General features: G+C 44.4%; 1 protein-coding gene across 3 annotated transcripts in view; it reads left to right on the top strand.

Moving 5' to 3' along the window:
• Positions 1–21,117, top strand: part of LOC147124332 (uncharacterized) — a 41,779-nt gene that overhangs the window by 6,543 nt on the left and 14,119 nt on the right. For 2 of the 3 annotated variants that reach the window (XM_085985130.1, XM_085985137.1), the window contains exons 2-4: positions 4,299–4,439; positions 6,043–6,109; positions 9,261–12,242. In XM_085985130.1, coding sequence (XP_085841256.1) covers positions 4,378–4,439; positions 6,043–6,109; positions 9,261–9,449 — 318 coding nt within the window. In that variant the 5' untranslated portion in view covers positions 4,299–4,377 and the 3' untranslated portion in view covers positions 9,450–12,242. Of the gene's footprint in view, positions 1–4,298; positions 4,440–6,042; positions 6,110–9,260; positions 12,243–21,117 lie in introns of those variants that run through there. The other variant, XM_085985145.1, reaches the window with a different exon arrangement.

The following is a 21,117-nucleotide window of genomic DNA, read 5'->3' as shown; positions in this document are numbered from 1 at the left end:
TTGTTCTCTCCCAGCCCGGCCTCTTAATCTATTTCATTCCCTGTGCCTCTTTAGTCTTGATAAAGGGTTTTGACCTGAAACGTTGACTCTAATTTCTCTCCACGGATGTTGCCTGGCCTGCTGAGTTTTTCCAGCATTTTCTGTTGTTATTTCGGATTTCCAGCATCTGCAGTATTTTGCTATCGTACATGTTCAAGGACTTTGGAGAGGAAAGGGAGGTTGGAGATGGGGCGATAGTTTGCAAGGACGGAGGGATCAAGGATTGGTTTTTTGAGGAGAGGGGTGATGACGGCAGATTTGAGGGAGAGGGGGACAGTACGTGAGGAGAAAGAACCGTTGACAATATCAGCTAACATGGGAGCAAGAAAAGGAAGTTGGGTGGTCAGCAGTTTGGTGGGAATAGGGTCGAGGGAGCAGGAAGTGGGTTTCATGGACAAGATGAGCACAGAGAGGTAATGAGGGGAGATCGGAGAGAAACTGGAGAAAGAGGAGGGAGGTTATGCTTGAACTGTATAAAACACTAGTTAGGCCACAGCTAGAGTCCTGTGTACAGTTCTGGTCACCACTTTACAGGAAAGATGTGATTGCACTCGAGGGGGTAGAGAGGAGATTCATGAGGATGTTGCCAGGACTGGAGAATTTTAGCTATGAGGAAAGACTGCCAAGGCTGGGGTTGTTTTCTTTGGAACAGAGGGGGCTGAGGGGAGACTTGATTGAGGTGTATAAAATTATGAGGGACCGAGATATAGTGGATAGGAAGGACCTATTTCCCTTTGCAGAGAGGTCAATAACCAGGGAGCACAGATTTAAAGTAATTGGTAGAAGGATTAGAGGGGAGTTGAGAACTTTTTACCTAAGGGTGGTGCAGGTCTGGAACTCGCTGCCTGAAAGGGTGGTAGAGGCAGAAACCCTCATTGCATTTTAAAAGTACTTGGATATGCACTTGAAGTGCCGTAACCTACAAAGCTGCGGACCAAGAGCTGGAAAGTGGGATTAGGCTGGATAGCTCTTTGTTGGCCGGCACAGACACGATGGGCTGAATGGCCTCCTTCTATGCCATAAATTTCTGTGATTCTATGAATCTGGTTCCATGTGGAGTTGATAACTCTGAACTGGGAGTCTCAGTCAGAACTGATCTGTACTTGGACTTCACACGTCAAAACTGGCCTGCATAGACCAACCTGAATCAAACCAGGAGATTGCACTAAGGGCACTTCTCACGGGCACAGCGTCCTAAACTCAGTTCAGCACCAACATTTCGAAATCACTCCCTGGGCTCCGACTCAATAAAAGAAGGTTTTCATAGAAATTACAGCAGAAGAGGAGGCCATTCCCCTGCCTCTTCCCCCCCACCCCACAAGATCTTTTAATATTTATTTATCCCATTCCCTTTGAAATGAAGTTTTAGTCTCTACCTCAATAGCCACATGTGGTGAAGTATCCCATGGTCTAATAGCCCTCAGTTTAAGAACCTTTGCGTGTTCCCTTTTTTTCTTCCATTTGAGCATCCTTGGTTTCCATTCCCTAGTTCCCCCTCGGCCATAAGTGGAATCAATCTTTCACTATTTACCCACAGTAAAGTCTCCAGGATTCACTCACTCCTTTAACTTGCTGCTCCTCTTGGTGCCGCTCCCACTCACCATATTGCTACTGTTGTTCCCAGCTCTGTGGGAAATGCTGGGCTCCATGCCTGTTCCCCAATCTCCCATTCCCCAGTGTCCCCCTCTTTCTCGCTCCCAATTTTGGAGACCCCTGCCCCAATCTTTGAATATAATGAGTAGGAAAGTGAAAATGTAACTACAGTATTAGTACTTGCTTTCTCCTAAGTACTGTAAACTGAGTGTGGTACTTAAAGTTATATATTTAGATGATCCCTCTAATTTTTTGGGAGGACTGTAAGTGCTATAACAGATAAATATAAACTGTTTCCCTAACCAATTTTCTCCCCATATTTCCCTAGCAAAACTGAAGTCAATGGGAATCAAGGGGAAAACTCTCCATTGGTTGGAATCATACCTAGCACAAAGGAAGTTGGCTGTGGTTGTTGGAGGTCATTCATCTCGCTCACATGACATCACTGCAGGAGTTCCTCAGGGCAGTGTCCTAGGCCCAACCATCTTCAACTGTTTCATCAATGACCTTCCCTCCATCATAAGGTCAGAAGTGGGGATGTACGCTGATGATTGCACACTGTTCAGCACCATTCAAGACTCGTCAGATACTGATGCAGTCCGTGTCCATATGCAGCAAGACCTGGACAACATTCAGACTTGGGCTGACAAGTGGCAAGTAACATTCGCACCACACAAGTGCCAGGCAATGACCATCTCCAACAAGCGAGACTCTAACCATCTCCCCTTGACATTCAATGGCATTACCATCGCTGAATCCCCCACTATCAACATCCTGGGGGTTACCATTGATCAGAAACTGAACTGGACCAGCCATATAAATACTGTGGCTACAAGAGCAGGCCAGAGGCTGGGAATTCTGCGGCGAGTGTCTCGCCTCCTGACTCCCCAAAGCCTTTCCACCATCTACAAGGCACAAGTCAGTAGTGTGATGGAATACTCTCCACTTGCCTGGATGAGTGCAGCTCCAACAACACTCAAGAAGCTCGACACCATTCAGGATAAAGCAGCCCGCTTGATTGGCACTCCATCCACCACCTTCAACATTCACTCCCTCCACCACCGGCGCACTGTGGCTGCAGTGTGTACCATCTACAAGATGCACTGCAGCAACTCGCCAAAGCTCCTTCAACAGCACCTTCCAAACCCGCGACCTCTACCACTTAGAAGGACAAGGGCAGCAGACGAATGGGAACATCACCACCTATAAGTTCCCCTCCAAGCCACACACCATCCTGACTTGGACCTGTATCGCCGTTCCTTCACTGTCACTGGGCCAAAATCCTGGAACTCCCTTCCTAACAGCATTGTGGGTGTACCTACACTATATGGACTGCAGCGGTTCAAGAAGGCGGCTCACCACCATCTTCTCCAGGGCAATTAGGGATGGGCACTAAATGCAGGCCTAGCCAGCGACGCCCACATCCCATCAATGAATTAAAAAAAAAAAGTGAGCAGAAGGGAGGCAAAGGGTCTGCTTTGTAGAGCTTATGTCGGGTTCAAAGTTTTATTTTTTATTCTTGCCAGTTTGTCCCCTCCCCCCCTCACTTCCATCTATTGAACACATATTGGTCTTTTTGCTCGGGTGCGGTTCCATGGGTGCCAGTCAACATCTAGTACCTTGCCATGGGGCTATTATTCATTTGTGAGTCTCGGCAGTTAGTGTCAACAGAGGTCACATTCTGTTCTGTCGAGTCAAAAAATGTATCACGAGGAACGTGTGACTTACAAGTGGCATACAGGAAACTCGATTTACCAGCACTCAAACAACTGGAAATCTCGGTTAACCAGCAAAATTCAGGAGTAGGTTCAGTTAAGCTTTTCTTCATATTAGTGGCTGTTTCTTGGCTGTGTAATTGGAGGTTCCTGCACTTGTTGCTAAGTGACAGGGACACTTGGCCTTTGGTCGGGCTTCTTGCAGCTGTTGCTAAGCAACAGGGACGCTTGGATTTGTTGCTGTGTACGAGCTCTCATACCTTTTAACTATAACTCTCTGTAATCTGGACTTTTTGATAAACCGGCACCACGCCGGTCCTGTCTGTGCCAGATAGAGTTTCCTGTACTATACGCAAGACGTTTGACATATTATAGCAGATCTCTTCTGCTGTTACTCAGTGAGTAGGGGCATACGCTGTTTAATAATACAGGTGTTACAACTTGTAGAGCATAACATCCAGGCCATTGATTTATGGTGACTGAATAAATTGAATTCCTTATTTATTGCTTGGTACCTGGGAATTTTGCTGATGTTTGAGATCAAATTCCTTGACTCTCCTTTATTCTGTGAAAACTGTAAATGAGTGATCTATATATTTTTGAAGCTGAGAGTAATAACAACTTGCATTTATATAACCCCTTTAACATAGAAAATATCCAAAGCGCTTCATAAAGGCATAATCAAAAAAGAAGCTATTAGGAGGGCTGACCAAATGCTTGATAGAAAAAAGCAGACTTGCATTTATATAGCACCCTTCCTGATCTCCGTAACGAGCAATTTTCTTTCAACGGCAGCGGTTCAAGAAGGCAGCTCACCACCACCAAAGGCAATTAGGGATGGACAATAAATGCTGGCCTTGCCAGTGATGCTCACATTCCAGGAATGAATTTTAAAAAAAAATAAGATTTATGTAATATATAAAAATTACACATCATTTTCTCTTATTCCAGCAATAAAAAGGAAGATGCCATGAAAATGGGGGTGGAAATGAAGCTCACCAATTAAAATTGAGACTCATGAACTCTAATTATGTTATTACTGAGAGAAAAAGAACAGTTGGAAGAGGCTGGTGTTCAGACAATGTTTGTGAAGTAAGTAACAGAAACACCTCATATTTAACATTGCATTGATGACAGAGTATTGAATTATTTGCACTGAATTATAGAACTTCTCAAAAACCCTCGTTAATAGCAATGGCTTCCTTTCAGCAATATTTTATGATAATAGCACTGCTGTTGGGCAATGTCACTTTCAAACCATTACCAACATTTTCTCATCAGTGTGCTTCAGAAAATGTTACTGGTGCTATGGTAGGGGCTTAAACCGGTTTCGAAGGATTCAAAAAGCAAGTTGCAGGGGAATTGGGCACATATTTGAGAGGTGAAAAGGTGGTTGGATATGGGCCAGTAGTTTGCAAGGACAAAGGGATTGAGGCTGAGTTTTCTTGAGGGAGGACAGTGGCTGAGGGGAAGAGAGCCACTTATAATGGGCCTGAAATTGCAGCGCTTCCGACAGCGAGCGTACGCACACCTTCAGAATGGCCCCTCAAGTCCTGGATTTTCGCACATGCGCAGCTTGAATCTGTCAAGTTTCGCTTGGACAGATCTTTCGCATCCGCTTCAAAATCACTTTCACTGGCAGAGTTGGGGAATTACTGCCCAGTAAATGCCCACGAAACCCTTGTGCCTAGTAAAAGAAAGAAAGACTTGCGCCTTTCACGACCACCGGACATCTCAAAGCACTTTACAGCCAATGAAGTACTTTTGAAGTGTAGTCACTGTTGTAATGTGGGAAAGACGGCAGCCAATTTGCGCACAGCAAGCTCCCACAAACAGCAATGTGATAATGAGCAGGTAATCTGTTTTTTCTTTGTTGGTTGAGGATAAATATTGGCCAGGACACCGGGGATAACTCCCCTGCTCTTCTTCGAAATAATGCCATGGGATCTTTTACGTCCACCTGAGAGCGCAGATGGGGCCTCGGTTTAAAGTCTCATCTGAAAGACAGCACCTCCGACAGTGCAGCATGGTTCCCTCGGCACTGTCCGCCTAGATTTATGTGCTCAAGTTGTGCTACCAACTGAGCCACAGCTGACACTGCTGGCGTAAGACCTTTTTAAGACATTTTGAAATAATTCAAACACACATAAACATTTAAAATTAGTTTAGGTAAATTTAGGCCCGTTTTAAAATGTTTAAATTTATTTTTCAAAAAATTAAACTTTTATTTTAAATGCTTAATTAAAGGGTCTTTTTAATTAATTTTGAAAATGTGATCATTTATTTTTATTTATAAGTGGTGTGAACTTTATTTATTTGGGGATTTCTAATATGCCTGTAGGGATTCCACAGGTAAATGGCATCCCCATAAGCATCATAAGCACCCCCTTTTTGATTGGTTGGCCTGGCCCACGTGATCCCAGGGACGCTTGCAAACCACTTGCGCCCTTGGGATCCGTGGGCCTTTGTGCAGGCATATGCCTGCAGGCCCAGGACCCGAAGAGCCCAAAGCTCCAGACACCAGGTAAGTTTGGATTTTTCTTTTAGTTCAGAGGTGTATTCTTCTGGTACGCCTCCGACTGCAAATTCAGGGCCAATGTCAGCTAGCTTAGGGGCCAGGAAGGGGAGCTGAGTGGTCAGCAGTTTAGTTGAATGTACATCAAATGATGGTCATAAACCTCTATCTTTTCTATAGAGCTGGATTCAATGACATAGAGCTGACAGAGGATGAAGATACATGGTTGGATATGATTACGTCTAAGGCAAGAACGCTAATATAAATATTAAAATGTATAAAATGATGAAGTGCACTGAAGTGGCTAGGCACCCATGTGAGCAAAATCATTGAAAACACTAAAAAGCTTTACAGCACCAGAAACACTATATTGAGGTGATTTTAATTACAGTGAATGATTAAACAACCATATAAAACTTGATCTTGGATCTCACTAAAACATGAGTAAAAATTAATTAAAATGCTTAGAACTACCCTGTAGGCCTACTGGGTAAAGACACTGGAGCTGAATTCCCGGGGTGGGGGCGGGGGGGGCGCTCTCCTGATTGTCCACCGTAACTTCGACAGAAGATCCATGGAAATCTCGGAAAGTTATGGCTTATGATTGGGACAACCATTGTGGCAATGCAACCCCATTATCTAGTGCCATTCACACACCTATTTTGGATGATTGCATTGACATCATTGTTCTGACGGAAACTTAGTTCATAAATTGGCCTGGATGTACTTTCCACCATTTACCCTGCCCAAACTGCCATGGTAGTGGTGTGGCCCTTATCACTACATCTCATCCTGGTCTCTCCCCTGACTCCTTTGGTACCTTCTCCTCCTTTAAGCATCACACCTTGTTCCACCCCTCTCGCCTTTTCTTTAAAATCCTCATTCTCTACCACACCCCAAGCCCACTCATAGGCCGCAATTTTCTCAGCGGTGTCGGGATGGTGGGGTGAGAGCTGGTTTCCGGGTTCCGGTCCTCGTCCTGCTCCCAGCTGCAGCCGCTCTGTCAAAGGGATTTTCCCTTGATTGGCCTTGTTAAGCCTGCCCTTCGGGCTTCCCGGACAATTAACAGGAAGTGGGTCTGATGATGTCATTTGATGACACATCATCAGCTGGTTTCCTTAAAAGGGACCACGGACACATTGAGTTTGACAGTTCTGTCAGTGTTTGACAGCATTGAGGTGCTGCAAACACTGACGAGCACTGCACAAAGGTGAACGCTTGCACCCAGGCTCTCCAGTGACTCCCTCCATATGCTTATTCCAAGGGCGGAAGAGACCTCCCCAGGACACCAAAGCAGCCTGGTTGCACATTGTACAGGAGGACAAAAGCAGGGATGTCGTCGGGTCCTTGGCTGCAGTGGCGCCAACCTTTCAATGATCTCAGTGGATCACGAAAAGTTACTGCAAAGCCACACTCAAACTCACCCTGCTGTGCCACTCAACACATCCCCATCACTCTGCCTTTCATACCCTTCTTCCTGCAGATCCTTACACACACCAACTTACCTTGCACCTCCACCCAACCCCCTCTATCTACATTATTACTTCTCCATCTCACTGGCCACCCCTCATACTCACCCTCATCCTACTGCAAGCTTACCAACTAACAATACACAAGGGTAGGCACTTGAGAGGTTTAGCCAATGTCCATGTGAAGTTTCTGGTAATGTGTTGTCATACAGTGAAATCTATATTTTGAGAAGTGTCTTACTGAGTTCCAGTGAATGTTGAGACATAACTCCCTCCACCCCCTGGGCTATAGTGATGAATGTGCATGGAATGACTTGGACATTAAAGGGATGCTTTACGGCAGCCAGGGTTTACAGTGTCAAGTGGAGTAAATCTGGCCATGGTGATGCCATCGCTGGCCTCCCGGGCAGCAATGTTGTCAGGCTGATGCCCTGTGTCCTGTGCAGCATCAGGTGATGGCAGAGAAGGTTGATGATGTTGGTGTGCCTGGTGATATTGGTGTTGGGGCTGATCGTGGAAGGATTCAGAGGACCAAGGTCTGATTTTTTTTTTCCAAGGACACCGATGTTGCTGCAATAGATGACCAAAGCGATTTGTCAATGGTGAGAGGTTGTTCCAATGAGGTGGCACTGGACATACAGTTGCCTCTAAACACTTGCAAGCTAAAGAAATCTCCATATGTATTACAAATGCAGTAACCGACAGTTTCTGCGCTCTGAAACTGACCATCTGCAACATGGCATTCTTTACACCAATTCTGCAGCTGTCAGCTTATCAGATACATCAGAGCAGACTCCAATCACGCCAGGGTGAGCATATAAAATATCCTACCTAATATTTTACCCTGACACTTTGCCTGGCCAGGCGCCCAAAGAAGCTGGTAAAAACTGAGATTCAGACGGAGGATGGGAAGACCGTGAGAAGAGTCAGGAACTGAAGCAAGCTGAGAATACCCCTCAGTCTTGTCCTCTTGTGAGCTCTCTACTCCCATCATCTCAATCACAGACAAGTCCATCTATGACCACCTCCTCATTTCCCTCACCACCCACATCCCCTACCCCCTCCTGACCCCAGTTCCTTCTGCACCCACCCCAGAATAAACTCTTCCCCCAAGTAACTTAAAACTGCACTTTCAAACTCTCAATTAGTTTAGACTTTGGCCCTTCATTCATTCATGATACTTTTGCAGCTGTTGAACTGCTCAACCACAGCCTCACCTCTGCCTCTGATACCTCCAAGTTCCCCTCCAAGTCACACATCATCCTGACTTAGAAGTATATCGCCGATCCTTCATCGTCGCTGGGTCAAAATCCTGGACCTCCCTACCTAACGGCACTGTGGGAGTACCTTCACCACGTGGACTGCAGCCGTTCAAGAAGGCAGCTCACCACCACCTTCTCGAGGGCAATTAGGGATGGGCAATAAATGCTGGCCTTGCCAGTGACGCCCACATCTCATTAAAAACACATTTTTTAAAAATCACCTTTTTAAAAAAAAAAAACCCATCCTCGAGCCCTCCGTCCTTGCAAACTACCGCCCCCATCTCAAACTCCCTTTCAGCTGCCTTTAGCTTTTTCAGAACCATACGGGCGTGATGAGGTACCTGGCCGCTGCCTTCTGTGCTGTAAAATTCTAGGTATGGTGTAGCTGCAGGTGGTGATTCAATTGGTATCCTGGGCTCTCAAGTGATTCAGAGATTGTAGTTTTCAATATTCCTGAAGCTGTTTTATGTGAGATTTCCGCACTTAAACTTTATGCAATTATTTTTCTGAGATCATTGTTTTCTCCTTTTTCCAGCTGAAAGTAGCCCCATGATGAAGTACTATCACATTAGCAATATTGCAATGCTCTAGAGTCATAGCCAATATGCTAAGAGTCATCATGCTATCTGGTTCTGATGTTACAATAACTTCTTTTTCCATCTGGCAGGTGACTGGCAATGATTTAACTCCAGAGCAGCAGCAGTGTAAAGAACGGGCACAGCCCTGTCATGAGATAGAAGCATTACTCTTCCAGCTGGCTGCTGTGTTGAAGTCGCTTGAAATGTTCGATCAATTTGCTACAACTTTAAACTCTAACAACATCTTTCAAGTGTCCAGCACCAAACAAATGAGGTAGTGAGTAACTAAGGGATTCAAGAATTGGTGCAACATTTTATTTTTAATCTCGATTTTTAAAACATTTTTTTAGGGTCACATTCATTTTAAATGAGAAGGGAAGATTATTCAAAGTAGAGGAATATAGATTTCTTTTGAATCCAGCAACCAAAAATTTATATAATGAAGGAAATGCGAATGTAATTTGAACATTGGTACTAAAACGTGCAAAAAAGGCAAAACCTTTTTTGTATAATTCGATCTTTATCAACTATGCATTGTGCAAACAAAAACTGTCTTGAATGCTGTTAACAAACACTGACGAACAAACACTGACGAAAGTGAAAATCTATCTAGCTGATTGGAGGTCAGGTAGTTCTCTCACTTGCCCCCTCCCCAACTCCAACGGAATGTCATTAATGGGTTGCTTTAACACATCTAGTGGGCAACAGAAGAACAGCTTATGCAGAATCCTGAGACAGATTGCCTTCCCAATGCCACTTGGTGCATGACCTGAAATGGAGGGGGCAATGAGACAACGAGAAAGGGCTTTGTGCACTCAACAGAAATAAAATAAATCAATAAAGATCTCCATTTAAATTTGAGTTTGGTTTATGCCTGGTATTCCTTAGAAAATAGGATATAATAAGTTTGACAATACAATATCAGAACTGCTATTGAATGTTTTTCCATAGTTTCAGCTTACACATATGATACCACAGGTAGATAGTGTGCTGGAGAGGCCACTGTTCGTCCAAATTACACAACTCTGAATGGCTATACTTTTCATAGGATTACATAGGATATAAGAACATAAGAAATAGGAGCAGGAATAGGCCACTTGGCCCCTCGAGCCTGCTCTGCCATTCAATGAGATCATGGCTGATCTTGGGCTCAAAGCCACTTCCCCGCCCGCTACCCCTAGCCCTTTATTCCCTTATCTTGCAAAAATCTGTCTATCTTCACCTTAAATGTAATTAATGACCCAGCCTCCAGGGCTCTCTGGGGCAGAGAATTCCACAGATTTACGACCCTCTGAGAGAAGAAATTCCTCATCCTCTCAGTTCTAAAAGGGCGACCCTTTATTCTGAAACTATGCCCCTGAGTTCTAGATTTCCCCACGAGGGGAAACATCCTCTCTGCATCTACCTTGTCGAGCCCCCTCAGTATCTTTTATATGTTTCAATAAGATCATCTCTCATTCTTCTAAATTCCAATGAGTATAGGCCCAACCTGCTCAACCTTTCTTCATAAGTCAACCCCTCATCTCCAGAATCAACCATGTGAATCTTCTCTGAACTGCCTCCAATGCAATAAGGAGACCAAAACTGTATGCAGTACTTAAGGCGTTGTCTGAACTGTAGCCTTTTGTAATCTCCATTTAAATAATAATTTGCTTTTTTATTTTTCCTGCCAAAGTGGATAACCTTGCACTTTCCAATGTTATACTCCACCTGCCAAATGTTTGCCCACTCACTTAGCCTGTCTGTATCCCTTTGCAGATTCTTTGAGTCCTCTGCACAACTTGCTTTCTCACCCACCTTTGTATCATCCGCAAACTTGGCTACATTACACTCAATCCCTTCATCTGAGTCATTAATGTAGATTGTAAATAGTTGAGGCACCAGCACCGATCCCTGTGGCACCCCTCTAGTTACTGTTTGCCAACCGGAAAATGACTCATTTATCCCGAATCTGCTTTCTGTTAGTTCGCCAATTCTCTATCCAGGCTAATATATTACCCCCAACTCCGTGAGCTCTTATCTTATGCAGTAACCTTTTATGTGGCACCTTATCAAATGCCTTCTGGAAATCCAAATACAGCACATCCACTGGCTCACCCTTATCCACCCTGCTTGTTACATCCTCAAAGAACTCCAGCAAATTTGTAAAACATGATTTCCCTTTCATAAAACCATGCTCACTCTGCTTGGCTGCATTATGATTTTCCAAATGCCCTGCTACTGCTTCCTTAATGAAGGACAGCACAGAAACAAGCCATTGGGCCCAACCAGTCCATGCCGGCATTTATGTGCCACTCGAGCCTCCTCCCGTCTTTCCTCATCTAATTCTGTCAGCATAACCCTCTATTCCCTTCTCCCTCATTTGTTTATCTAGCCTCCCCTTACATGCATCTATACTATTCGCTTCAACCACTCCCTGTGGTGGCGAGTTCTACATTCTTACCACTCTCTGGGTAAAGAAGTTTCTTCTGAATTCCCTATTTGATTTCTTGGTGACTATCTTATATTGATGGTCTCTAGTTTTGCTCTTCCCCACAAGTGGAAACACTCTCTCTCTCTGCCTACTCTTTCAAAACCTTTCATAATTTTAAAGACTTCTATTAGACCACCCCTCAGCCTTCTCTTTTAAAGAGAAAAGCGACCCATCCTGTTCACCCTTTCCTGATCAGTCTACCCTCGCATTTCAAGTATCCTTGTAAATCTTCTCTGCACCCTCTCCAGTGCCTCTATATCCTTTTTATAATATGGTGACCAGAATTGTACGCAGTACTCCAAGTGTGGTATAACCAAGGTTCGATACAAGTTTAGCATAACTTCTGTACTTTTCAATTCTATCCCTCTGGAAATAAACCCTAGTGCTTGGTTTGCTTTTTTTATGGCCTTGTTAACTTGTGTCACTACTTTTAGCGATAGGTGTATTTGTACTCCGAGATGCCTTTGCTCTTTTACCCCATGTGGATTTGTATTCTCCAAGTAATATGTGACCTCCCTATTTTTCTTACCAAAATGTAATACCTGACATTTATCTATGTTGCAATTCATTTGCCAATTATATGCCTATTCTGAAAGTTTATTAATGTCATCTTGTAATTTAGAGTTATGCAGCACAGAAAGAGGCCCTTCGGCCCATCGTGTCCGCGCCAGCCATCAAGCCCTATCCTAATCCTATTTTCCAGCACTTGGTTCATAGCCTTGTATGCTATGGTGTTTCAAGTGCTCATCTAAATGCTTCTTGAATGTTGTGAGGGTTCCTGCCTCTACCACCCTTTCAGGCAGTGAGTTCCAGATTCCAACCACCCTCTGGGTGAAAAAGTTTTTCCTCAAATCCCCTCTAAACCTCCTGCCCCTTACCTTGAAACTATGCCCCCTGGTTATTGACCCCTCTACTAAGGGGAAAAGTTCCTTCCTATCTATACCCCTCATAATTTTGTACACCTCAATCAGGCCCCCCCTCCGCCTCTCTGCTCTAAGGAAAACAACCCCAGCCTGTCCAGTCTCTCCTCATAGCTGAATTTGTTGCGGTCCTCCTCCGTATTGACTATCCCTCCCCAATTTGGTGTCATCTGCAAGTTTAGAAATTTTGCTGTTGATTCCAAAGTTTGAATCATTAATATAAACTGTGATCCCAGCACTGATCCTTGTTTAAAAACCCCCCCCAAAAAACGAAAATGACGACAGCACAAGGGAAGGATCTGATTGGTGAGTAGCTGGTGATCGTTTTATTTGTCTTGAGTTTATTTCTGTTAAGTTAATTAAAAGACTAATTAAATAGAGGCATGGCAGGGCACCTCAGTCCCGTGGCATGCACATCTTGTGCCATGTGGGAACTCCAGGACGCTTCCCGTGTCCTGGACAACCACATGTGCAGGAAGTGTCATCAGCTGGAGCAGCCCAAGCTCTGGGTTTCGGAGCTTGAGCAGCAGCTGGCGTTACTGCAGTGCATCCATGAGCCTGAGCGCTACATGGATAGCATGTTTTATGAGGTGGTCACCCTGCGGCTTAAGTGTGTGCCCGCAGAGAGGGAATGGGTGACCGCCAGACAGACAAGGAGGAGCAGGCAGGTAATGCAGGAGTCCCCTGAGTGCATCTCACGCTCTAACTGGTATTCAGTTCTAAATACTGGTGAGGGTGATTGTTCCTCTAGGGATTACAGCCAGAGTTAAGTCCACGGGCAGCTCCGCTGCATAGCAGAGGAGGAGGAAGATCAGGAAAGCAATAGTGATAGGAGATTCAATAGTTAGGGGAACAGACAGGCGTTTCTGCGGCCGCAGATGTGATTCTAGGATGGTATGTTCCTTGACCCTGGCACCAGGGAAGCATGTGACTGAGCGGCTGCAGAACATTCTGAGGGGGGAGGGTGAACAGCCAAAGGTCGTGGTCCATATCGGTATCAATGACATAGGTAGAAAGAGAGAATGAGGTCGTGCAAGCAGATTTTAGGGAGCTAGAAAAGCGATTAATGAGCAGGACCTCAAAGATAGTAATCTACAGATTGCTCCCGGTGCCAAGAGCTAGTGAGTATAGAAATAGGAGGAAAGAGCAGATGAATGCATGGCTGGAGAGAGAGAGTGCAGGAGGGATAGCTTTAGATTCCTGGGACATTGGGACCGGTTCTGGGGGAGATGGGACCTGTACAGGCCGGACAGGTGCACCTCAACAGAGCCAGGACCAGTATCCTCGCTGGGGTGTGGGTTGCTAGTGCTGCTGGGGAGGGTTTAAACTAATTTGACAGGGGGATGGGCACCAGGATGTAGCATTAGAAAGGAGAAACAAGGTGCACAAAGGATTGGGAGAGACAGATAGCACTAGAGTAAGAAACAGTACGGTATTAGGTGGGGTCAGACTAAGAGAGAATACAAGAGGGTCTAAGATAGGTTTACATGAAGCATGGTAAATAAGGTTGGTGAGCTGCAGGCACAAATAGCCATATGGGAATATGATGTCATGGCGATAACAGAGACCTGGCTCAAAAAAGGGCAGGGTTGGGTACTAAATATTCCTGGATATAAGGCATTCAGGAAAGATAGGGAAGGAAAGAAAGGAGGCAATATTGATTAAGGAGAATATTACAGTGCTGGAGATAGAGGGTGTCCTGGATGTCGAGGACAGAATCTATTTGGTTAGAGTTAAGAAACAATAGAGGTGCCATTACACTACTAGGTGTATGCTATAGACCACTAACTAATGAGAAGGATATAGAGACCAAATCTGCTGGGAAATTACAGAGAGGTGCAAGAGCTATAGAGTAGTGATAATGGGGGACTTCAATTCTCCTAATATAGACTGGGATAGTAATAGTGTAAAGGGAAGAGAGGGGGAAGGATTTTTGAAGTGTGTTCAGGAGAACTTTCTTGATCAATAAGTTTCCGGCCCAACGAGGAAGGAGGCATTGCTGGATCTGGTTCTGGCAAATGAGGTAGGTCAAGTGGAGCAAGTGTCAGTAGGGGAACATTTAGGGGACAGTGATCACAATATCATAAGGTTTAGTTAGCTATGGAAAAGGACAAGGAGCAATCTAGAGTAAAAGTACTTAATTGGAGGAGGGCCAAATTCAGTGGGTTGAGAACAGATCTGGCCCGGGTAAATTGGAATCAAAGATTCGCAGGCAAAACTAATCGAACAATGGGCTGCCTTTAAAGAGGAGATGGTTCGAGTATAGTCGAGGTACATTCCCACAAGGGGGAAAGGTAGGGCAACCAAAATCAGAACTCCCTGGATGATGAAAGAAATGGAGAGTAAGATGAAGCAGAAAAAAGGGGGGTACGACAGATGCCATTGAGATTACAAGTGAGAACCAGGATGAATATAGAAAGTTCAGAGGGAAAGTGAAAAAGGAAATAAGAGGGGCAAAGAGAGGGTATGAGAATAGACTGGCAGCTAACATAAAAGGGAATCCAAAAGCCTTCTATAGGCATATACATAGTAAACGGGTAGTAAGAGGAGGGATGGGGCCGATTAGGGACCAAAAAGGAGACCTACGCATGGAGGCAGAGGCCATGGCTGAGGTACTAAATGAGTACTTTGCATCTGTCTTCACCAAGGAAGATGTTGTTGCCAAAGTCATAGTGAAAGAGCAAGTAGTTGAGATACTGGATGATATAAAAATTGATAGAGGAGGTACTAGAAAGGCAGGCTGTACTTAAAATAGATAAGTCACCAGGACCACATGGATGCATCCTAGGATGCTGAGGGAAGTAAAGGTGGAAATTGTGGAGGTACTGGCCATAATCTTCCAATTCTCCTTAGATACGGGGGTGGTGCCAGAGGACTGGAGCATTGCAAATGTTACACCCTTGTTCAAAAATGGGTGTAAGGATAAACCCAGCCAGTTAGTTAAACCTCGGTGGTAGGGAAACTTAGAAACTATAATTCGGGACAAAATTTAGTCACCTGGACAAGTGTGGATTAATTAAGGAAAGCCAGCACGGATTTTTTAAAGGCAAATCGTATTTAACTTGATTTGAGTTTTTAGATGAGGTAACAAAGGGTTGATTAGGGCAATGTGGTTGATGTGGTGTACATGGATTTCCAAAAGACATTTGATAAAGTGCCACATAATAGGTTTCCCAGCAAAGTTGAAGCTCATGGAATAAAAGGGACAGTGGCAGCATGGATATGAAAAGTGACAGGAAACAGAGTAGTGGTGAATGGTTGTTTTTCGGACGGGAGGAAGGTGTACAGTGGAGTTCCCCAGGGGTTGGTACTAGGACCACTGCTTTTCTTGATGTATATTAATGACTTGGACTTGGGTGTACAGGGTACAATTTCAAAATCGGCAGATGACGCAAAACTTGAAAGTATAGTGAACAGTGAGGAGGATAGTGATAGACTTCAAGAGGGCATAGACAGGCTGGTGGAATGGGCAGACACGTGGCAGATGAAATTTAACACAGAAAAGTGTAAAGTGATACATTTTGGTAGGAAGAATGAGGAGAGGCAATATAAACTAAAGGGTACAATTCTAAAGGGGCTGCAGGTACAGAGAGACCTGTGGGTATATGTGGACAAATCTTTGAAGGTGGCAGGGCAGGTTGAGAAAGCGGTTAAAAAAGCATACGGGATCCTGGGCTTTATAAATAGAGGCATAGATTACAAAAGCAAGGAAGTTATGATGAACCTTTATAAAACACTGGTGTGTTTGTACCGCTATACACAACTACATAAAATAATAAAGCAGCAGAGACTGAGAGTAACTTCAAGTGATCTTTACTTGTTAACTGGAACTTCGGCATCGACTATACAAATCGATACGTGTCTGTTATATACGCTCACAGCTAAGGATGTACATCCGCAAAACAAAGTAGTCCCTTCAATGTTGTATACATTACACTTCCTCCCCCTTTAGTTTAATAGTATATTAACGCAAAATTTCTATAATTAACATACAGAGCCTGTCTTTACATTAACCTTTTTGTTTTCTTAAACGTAACAAAATTCAAATTCCAACATAACATTTTATTTTGTCGACAGCCCTTTTACAAGTCAAGTCTCTGGGGAGGCCTCCTCTGCCTCTCTGGGTAACGTCTCTCCAGACTCTCTTGCTTTGGGGAATGAGACTGTACAGGTACAGGTACAGGTGCATCAGGTCGTCGTCGTACGTGTCTTCATACTGTCCCCTTTGGGGAACTGTATGAAGTGGTGGAAGGATTTCTGGCCGCGGGTGCATCAGGTGAGCTATCAGCACAGGTAGAGCTCTCAGCTGTGGATGAGGCTGGTGCTGATGCTGATGAATCAGGAGTGTCTGTTTCCATGTCAGGTGAGTCTGGGCGAGGTATAGGGGTGTTTTCCACCTGAACATCCAGAATTTGGTCCACATGACGTCTCAAAACGTTCTCTCCCACATCCACTGTATACATCAGTGGTCCCTCTCTTGTGGATATTGTTCCTGGTTGCCACTTTTCCATCCAGAAATCATGAGCAAGAACTGACTGTCCCACACTGAAGCTTCTTGTTGGCTTAGCATTCAAATGTTTGAACTGTTTGTTGTCTACATCACGACGTACATTCGGTTTAAGAAGGTCCATGCGAGATCTCAGGTTCCTGTTCAGAAACATCATCGCTGGAGTCTGATTAGTGGCTGCGTGTACTGCGTTCCGATAAGCAAAGAGGAAATTGTCTATCTTGTGTTGCAGTGGTAGATTCTCGCTGTACATTGCTTTGATGGCCTTCTTGAAAGTCTGTACGAATCTTTCTGCTAAGCCATTTGTAGCTGGATGGTACGGGGCAGATGTGTAGTGCTTGATTCCATTTTGCTTCATGAAACCTTGGAATTCGTCAGAGACAAATTGTTGTCCATTGTCCATGCAGATTTGTTCTGGTAGGCCATTTCTAGCGAACATGGTCCTCAGAACTGAAATGGTCTTTTCAGATGTGGTTAATTTAATTTTAATGACCTCGGGCCATTTGGAATGTGCATCGACTGCAATCAAGAACATGGAGTCCATGAACGGTCCAGAAAAGTCGATGTGCACACGTTGCCATGGTAATGAGGGCCATTCCCATGGATGGAGAGGGGCTTGTGGTGGTGCGTTCTGGACCTTTTGTCATCCTGAGCAGCTCTTTGTCAGGTCCTCGATCTGTTTGTCAATTCCCGGCCACCACACGTAACCACTGACGAGGCTTTTCATCTTTACCGTACCTAAGTGTCCTTCATGCAGTTCATCTGGCACTCGGTTACGAAGCTTGGGAGGAATCACCGCTTCAATCTTGTCTGGAGACTTGTGTAAACCGTCCTTGTCAATCACATGTCCACAGTATGAGATTTCCTTTTTGAAAAACTCACACTTGTCTCGGTTCGCTCGGAGCCCATACTCCTGTAACCTGATGAGCACCTGTTCGAGGTTGGAAAGGTGGTCGTTGTCATTCTTGCCAGTAATGATGATGTCATCAAGATAACACTGACTACCTGGGATCCCCTGCAGGACTTGGTCCATTGCCCTTTGCCAGATTGCAGGAGCTGATGCTATTCCGAATACCAGCCGATTGTACTGGTAAAGGCCTTTATGCGTATTTATTGTCAGGAACTTCTTTGATGCATCATCAATTCCCATTTGGAGATAGGCCTGGGCCAAGTCAATCTTTGTGAAGCGTTCCCCTCTTGACAGGGAAGCAAAGATGTCCTCAATGCGAGGCAATGGGTACTGTACTGTGTGGAGGATGGGTTAACAGTCACTTTAAAGTCTCCGCAGATGCGCACTTTTCTTGGTTTTCCTGGTTTTGTGCCAGAGGTTTTCTTCTTCACTGGAACTATAGGTATGGCCCATTCACTCCAATCCACCTTGGACAGGACCCCTAATTGCTCCAAGTTCTCCAGCTCTGCTTCTACTGAAGGGCGAATTGCATAAGGCACTGGTCTGGCCTTGTGGAACTTTGGATTTGCGTTCTCCTCAATCTTAATTTTTGCTTTCATGCCCTTAAGTGTTCCTATTCCCTTCTTGAACACTTCCTGAGAGTCAGAGAATATTTGTGACAGTCTCTCAGCAGTGGCGTTGCTGTCCTCCTTTGCTGACACAAACAGTGCTTGGATGGTGTGCCAATCCAACTGTATTTTCCTGAGCCATTTGCATCCCAGCAATGGTGGTCCTCCATTTTCCACTAGATAGAGGTTCAATTGCGGTATTTTTTTTTTCTTTGTATGTCACTCACTTTTATTTTACCTTTGGGGCACACTCTTTGTCCTGTGTATGTCTTTAACAGTACTTTAGTTGGCCTTAGTGGTATGTGTGAAAACAGTCGTTCGTAGTCATGTACAGAGATCACTGTTAAAGCTGAGCCTGTGTCCAACTCCATTTTCAGCCTAACTCCTGCCACTTCTGGAGTAATCCATATTATTCTGTGATCCCCTGTCTCTTTCACAGTGTAATTTTAGACAAGCCAGATCCTCTTCCTCTGAGTCTGTCACTTTTTTTTCTTTATCTGAACTGTCTCCAGTCACGTGGTGCACCTTATATCTATCTTTGAAAGGTTTCTTGTTTTCAGTCACTTGATGTACCTTTTTGTTACTCTATATCAGTTTTCTGCTTCTTATTTGCTTTGCAGACTCAATGTGCCCTCGTCTGCCACATTGTCTGCAGTCTTTATCTTTAAACCAACAGTCATTGTGGTCATGTGACATTTTGCCACAGCGATAGCACTTCTTTTCTTGTTTCAGTGACATTTTATTAGTTGAATATTCCAGGGATTTTTGTTGAATTTCTAAAGCGCCACGTGCTGCTGCTTCCATTGATATTGCAATACTCAGAGCCTTCTCCAATGTGAGGTCTTTTTCAGACAGGAGCTTCTTTTGTGTGCTTTCACTTTGCATGCCACACACAAATCTGTCCCTCAATGCGTCTGATAAGCCCACTCCAAATTGGCAATGTTCTGATAATTTGTGCAACTTTGCCAAATATTCAGAAATGCTTTCATTTTTGCTCTGGTTCCGTTTATGGAATTTAAATCTTTCGGCTATGAGCAGTGGTTTGGGGCTTAAATGGTCTTGGAGTGTGTCCACTATTTGTTTGAATGTTTTGTTTGCTGGCTTTTCAGGGGTTAATAAACTACGTAGCAGCCCGTATGTCTTTGCGCCCATAACACTCAGCAAAACAGTGGCTTTCTTTTCTACCTCCACTCCGTTAGCCTCAGAGTACAACTCCACTCTTTCAATGTAAGCTGCCCAGTCTTCAATGCTGCTATCAAATGCTGCAATCGTGCCAATCATCGCCATTTTTTTTCCAAACCCGTTTTTCTTTCTTTACTAGTTAGCTAGCGTCATGCAAGTCCTGTGCACTTTTCACTTGACTTACGTATCCCCTGCCTAGCTTAGCAAGCGTGCTCCGTTTTCTCTACCTTCTCGCTCCTTTCTTCCAAGTTTCGGTGTCCTCTGGATGTGATACCAGAATAGGAATACGTAGGTTCATAATTCTAATCGCCAATTTGTTGTGTTTGTACCGCTATACACAACTACATAAAATAATAAAGCAGCAGAGACTGAGAGTAACTTCAAGTGATCTTTACTTGTTAACTGGAACTTCGGCACTGACTATACAAATCGATACGCGTCTGTTATATACGCTCGCAACTAAGGATGTACATCCGCAAAACAAAGTAGTCCCTTCAATGTTGTATACATTACAACTGGTTTGGCCTCAACTGGAGTATTGTGTCCAATTCTGGGCACCGCACTTTAGGAAGGATGTGAAGGCCTTAGGGAGGGTGCAGAAAAGATTTACAAGAATGGTTCCAGGGATGAGAGACTTCAGTTACGTGGATAGACTGGAGAAGCTGGAGTTGTTCTCCTTAGAGCAGAGAAGGTTGAGAGAAGATTTGATAGAGGTGCTCAAAATCATGAGGGGTCTAGACAGAGTAGATAGAGAGAAACTGTTCCCATTGGCAGAAGGGTTGAGAACCAGAGGACACAGATTTAAGGTGATTGGCAAAAGAACCAAAGGTGACATGAGGGGAAAACATTTTTTACGCAGCAAATGGTTATGATCTGGAATGCACTAGGGTGGTGGAGGCAGATTCAATCATGGCTTTCAAAAGGGAATTGGATAAGTACCTGAAGGAAGAAAATTTGCAGGGCTACGGGGAAAGGGCGGGGGAGTGGGACTAGCTGAAGTGCTCTTGCAAAGAACCGGCACTGGCTCGACAGTCTGAATGGTCTCCTGTGCTGTAACCATTCTATGATTGTATGATTATCGAAGGCCTTTTAAAAATCTAGATAAATTACATCTACTGCATTAACCTTGTCTACTCTCTCTCTTACCTCTTCAAATAATTCAATGAGGTTGGTCAAACATGACTTTCCCTTTTGAAATCCATGCTGACTATTTATTATTATATATTTGGGCCTAGAAATTCGGTGGGCTGTGCCACCAGTTAGCGCCCAAAGAGGGCACTTAGTGGGTTTAGTGCCACTGGCCACGCCTCCCGTGAAATTTAGCGGGGCGCTAATGGTGCTAGCCG

The sequence above is a fragment of the Somniosus microcephalus genome, chromosome 1, assembly GCF_052327205.1.
Source record: "Somniosus microcephalus isolate GS21.2 chromosome 1, FLI_Smic_1.0, whole genome shotgun sequence".
Taxonomy (NCBI): Eukaryota; Metazoa; Chordata; class Chondrichthyes; order Squaliformes; family Somniosidae; genus Somniosus; species Somniosus microcephalus.
The sequence above is the reverse complement of the archived record's forward strand: the minus strand, read 5'-3'. Positions and strand labels throughout refer to the sequence as shown.